Genomic DNA, 4,735 nt, shown 5'->3' on the forward strand with positions numbered 1-4,735 from the left:
CGCGGCCGGCGAGAGCGTCCCCGCGGGTCTGAGCAAGTGTCCCCGGCTGCCCCTTGCACCCGAAGTCCCTTCAGAAAAGCCCGTGCCCGCTCATGCTTCCCCCATACTGCCGCTGCTCACCTCTGTAATTCGGGCACCGTCTCCACGTTGTGGGCGTACACGTCCAGCCCCGACAAGGCTACTTTCTCCACAGCTTTCAGGTCCCCTCGAAAATCGGGCGTTAAGCATTCGACCAGAATTTTTGAATTCCTGAAAAGGAGAGATGGAAAATGAGCGCATCTGTGGGGTTTGTGTCACTGTTGCTGAAAACTCAATGTAGCAAAAAAACCCCAAACGTAACTCAATAAATAAGCAAAGGAAAGTTAATTCAGGATACGCTTCTAAAACAACTGATTTTTGTAAATACTTGGATTACAATTCAAACGACAGCCTGTGTTTAATTCCTGATTTTACTGATGTGAGCTGAAACAGCATGAAGGCCAAATAGTAAAAAGCAATTCCAGCAGTCTCTTAATCACATTCACTGTTTATACGCGATTTTTCACATGTCTTTGTTGCAGGTTAACTTGACATGAGTTTAATAACCAAAACACAGAGGAGCTACAATCCTGCCTGCTGGGATATGAAGACCCTACATTATTGCCCTGGACTCTCGTCTTGGTGTCCAGGAGCCAGAATTCAGCTCAGAAAGGCAGGTGCGGAAAACTACAGGAGCCTTTTGAGCCCCACGATACCCTGGATAAAGCCTTAAATGAGGTTATACGAATTAAATCTGCGGGTAGACAAGTATGCTGTCAAATGGCATACAGGGCACCGGTGCAGAGAGGGAGGAAGGCACAGCTAGGGAAAGTAGGAAGGTATGACCACAGGCATAGAAGCAGCCATTGTGGGAAAACATAAAGCAATCTGATCACTGCTTTTCTCTTTCAAGAAACCCAACTTCTTTTGTAATGTGGTGCACTGTTCTCTAAATCCAGTGTTTCAGCTCCAAGGTTCAAGAATGAACATACCTCAAAAGTATGTACTCATTTCCTGGTAAACCAGCTGCACCGTCAAAGAAATAATCCAGTGCTTAGCTTGAAATAAGCCTGGGCTAAATTGGAAATGCATCCAAATCCAAAATACTTTGGGGGCATTATATGAGAAAGATGAAAAACAGGGAAAAAAAAAAAAAAAAAGGACATAGATAGGCTAAAGGCAGACTTTTGTATTTGCGTGACCCCTGGAATAATCCAGCTAAAGGTAGTTTTGACCTACATGTAGTACCACATTCTAACGTTTTAGTACTAAGTCATACATTAAAGATATACCTTTCTTTCAGATGACAGACTGTCTTTGCAAAGTGTTCTGCTCCACCGTCAGGCATATCTAGAAGCATTTCAATTATTCAGTTAACTTTTCCGTTCAAGAAATTTATTTACTTATTAGCAAAGCCACAAAAACCCTACAGAGTCAAACTGAAATGCAAACTAATAAAGCAGTCAAACCCTGGTCTTACCGCTTATGCCAAAGGTTTATAACAGATTTCTGCCAAGCCGTGCTCTGCACAAAGTCTAACTGGGATCATCTAGGGCAGACTTCAGCTGTTTAGTCTGAATTGACCGGTCTCTAGGTACACTGTCAGCCTGAGCACAGAATGGCTTTATCTATTTATGGTTTTGGTCTGAGAAGCAGTTCTACAAAACCTGACATATATATATATATACACATATATTATTGCTCTTTTATTGTAAGCCACTTTGAAGCTACCTGGACTTTCCACCAAAGTATTCTGAACAGCCTTTACAATGATTTTCTCCACCTATGTGGTGTCATCACAAAGGAGCTACTACAACCTCAGAAAAAGGCAACTTTCGGTTCTGTTACATATAACGTATTCCAGGTTTGGTTTTTGGAAGGAAGTTCTGTAACGGTATTGTATATGAATGTTTGTGGGAGTTTTTTGCCAGTCAAGTAATAGAACATGGTGTATTTCTAGTAATTTTGCAAAAAAATAGTTATATTTAGCATTTTAATATTCTTGATGTTTAATAACAGCGTAACTTCTATTATATTTTACCAGACATGGAGAAATACTAAGAGTATGTAGAATCTTTCCAAAGTTTCAGTGCTGTCCAATCCTTTAAAACAGTAACCCTCGACAATTGTGCTGAGCGATAAATGTTTACCAAGGTCTGTGCTTACCCCACGTAAGGCATATGAGAGCTCAGACTGGAGATGAGAGAACATACTAACCGTCTCTGTCCACAGACGTCAACACAACGTAATCCAAGCCCCACTCGGCTATAGCCTTTGCTGTGTTGTACGGCTCCTTGGGATCCAGCGGAGGTGGATTTTTTGCTGTCTTTACTGAACAAAATCTGCAACCTCTCGTGCACGTGTCCCCCATCAGCTGCAAGAAGAGAGACATTCCCACCTTTGTACCATACACATCACTGTTGCTCACCTGAGAAACAGCTGCATGAGCCAGATCAGACAAATCCCAGTACTCCGCAAAACGATGAGGACAGTGATTTACTCTAAATTTCTTGTAATAAACCCACACCATTACAGTAGAGATCCAACAATCCACTACAGACAGCTCAAACATTAATAGACTACTTCAGAAACGGTTAATGGCTTACCATAATAGTAGCTGTAGCTGTAGCATATTCACCACCTCCCCAGCATTCTCCAATGTTGGGACAACGTGCTTCTTCACAGACCTGGAGTTAAAAGACAGTAATGTCCCGGTCTTTTTTTTTTTTTAAATTTTTAATTGAAAATTATTATTCTATTATTGACCAATTTCTGTAGTAGCCTACAAAGAAAACACAATTCCCCCTGTGATAAGAGAGGAGTTACAAAGTTACATGTTCTGTAAGAAGTCAGTAGAATAGCTAGGAAGAGAAGAATTGTTTCCTGACATCCATTATCATTCTTTCCCTGTACTTCACAACTCCAAAAACTCCTCAACCACGTAACTGCCTTATTAATTATCACAGATTATCATTAACATTTTAAATTTAAAAATTGGTAAAATGTTCACAAAGTCTATGATGCATCAAAGCATGATCTTACTCTGAAAATAAAGGGAAAAAAAGCTCTCCATGCATACCCACCACTTTTTACCATCTGGAAGGTGTATTTAATGAAATACATATATTTCTAGAATTTGTTTTAATGCAAAACATGTATGTAACTCTGAAATTGTGTGTGTTTCCATTAATAAGTCACACATAGCATCTTCTGGTCTCCTTGGTGATGCAAGTAGTAAACCCTAGTATTTAAAATCACAGCAGGAAAAGCGTGAAATGCTCTGTTGGGTTTGTCTTCATTCTTTATGGATAAAATTCACTGCTGGCAAAAAGGATCAGCACTGGGCTCAGTTTGAGCATTGAAGATCACGCAAGACATTATTTCTACCTGTCCTCCACAGAGAAATAATTTTGTACCCATAAAAAAATGCCTTATTTCTACAGGAAAACCTGGTTGGTACTAGAGTTACCGTATGAAGATTTAAACTTCTCAAGGTATTCTTTAGTTTATTGTAGTTCTTTCCGATAGGAATCTTTGTTTTCAGCCACGGAGGAAGGTGCAGCCTGATCAAGCAAACATAAAGATTAATAAATTATTTACATGGTAAGCTTTGATTAATGTCACAGATCCTAACTAGGAAAGGTTCCTTGAAAACCCATGCAACTCAGCAACCAATATTAACATCATTCATGGTCATAATGGACTTCTCTCTTCCACGTCCATCATCATCCCAACATTCGAGAGTAGGAGTTTGTTGTCACCGGAAAGTTTAAAACTGTTAATGATACCGGTGGGATTTAACAGCGCCACACCGGAGACTGCAACAGTTAATGGCAGCGTATGTTACACAGCTATCACAAAGTCTGATCAAATTTATAACTGGAAATATGGTGTTTTACTCTGTCTATTAATAATATTTTTTCAACACCAAAGTAGGGTAGACCCACTTATGGATGTATATTTGTAATTTAATACAGACCATGGCGCAGGCAATCAAGTGAGAAAATACCACCGCATCTTCATGTTTTGTTACACATATTAACAAGCGAATACTGGTTTTGTTCTTTGTCGAAAAATTATGAAATTGGCAAGCCAGTATGACAGAATTTAATAAAAATACATGGTACACATTTTGTAGTTAACACTAAACGGGCAAGACAGTGCGTGGATGCAACTACAGGTGTCTACAATCACAATTACCTTTCTCCTTTCTGGCGCTTTAAATTGCCTTTATACTCAGCCCACGCGCTCTTGTCCGACAAATCTCCCGATACAAAGTCTTGTAAGCCTGGTCCATTTTGCAGAAACTCTTTTTTTTCCTCTGGCAAAGAACCTGATGTTCTGTACCGGCTGCACAGGTGGCTCCCAGACACCTAGAAGTGACACCGTCATTTATTGAACTATAAACGTACTAGCGCTATATAGTAAGTAACTACTCGTCCGTTTGGTGGTTGATGTATGCTTCGCGTAAGCATCTTCCCAAGTGCCTTTAAGTTAAGATTAAGGTATATTAGGCTAGGTTAAGATATAATCCTCTTTTTAACTTTAAGTCACGTGAAACATAGAGCATATAAAGGTAGACCACAGACCTCTTCCAAAATACCTTGATATCAAACTATTGTTTTGGACGCAAGTAACACCCCCTCCCCCCCCAAAACACAACCCAAACCAAGCGGGTTTGGATGCCGGTAACTTGGCACGGGTTAATTTGAGATCT

At 40.1% G+C, this 4,735-nt stretch overlaps 1 protein-coding gene across 1 annotated transcript in view; it reads right to left on the minus strand.

Moving 5' to 3' along the window:
- LIAS (lipoic acid synthetase) overlaps window positions 1–4,493 on the minus strand; it is a 15,223-nt gene extending 10,730 nt beyond the window's left edge. The window contains exons 1-7 of the mRNA XM_035896738.1: window positions 4,455–4,493; window positions 4,219–4,391; window positions 3,488–3,581; window positions 2,625–2,705; window positions 2,236–2,392; window positions 1,311–1,368; window positions 121–249 (exon numbers count right to left, since the gene is read on the minus strand). Of these exons, the coding sequence (XP_035752631.1) occupies window positions 121–249; window positions 1,311–1,368; window positions 2,236–2,392; window positions 2,625–2,705; window positions 3,488–3,581; window positions 4,219–4,391; window positions 4,455–4,493 (731 nt within the window). The remainder of the gene's footprint in view (window positions 1–120; window positions 250–1,310; window positions 1,369–2,235; window positions 2,393–2,624; window positions 2,706–3,487; window positions 3,582–4,218; window positions 4,392–4,454) is intronic.
- Window positions 4,494–4,735: the final 242 nt, after the last annotated feature.

The sequence above is a fragment of the Egretta garzetta genome, unplaced genomic scaffold, assembly GCF_000687185.1.
Source record: "Egretta garzetta isolate BGI_Z169 unplaced genomic scaffold, ASM68718v1 scaffold256, whole genome shotgun sequence".
Lineage (NCBI taxonomy): Eukaryota > Metazoa > Chordata > Aves > Pelecaniformes > Ardeidae > Egretta > Egretta garzetta.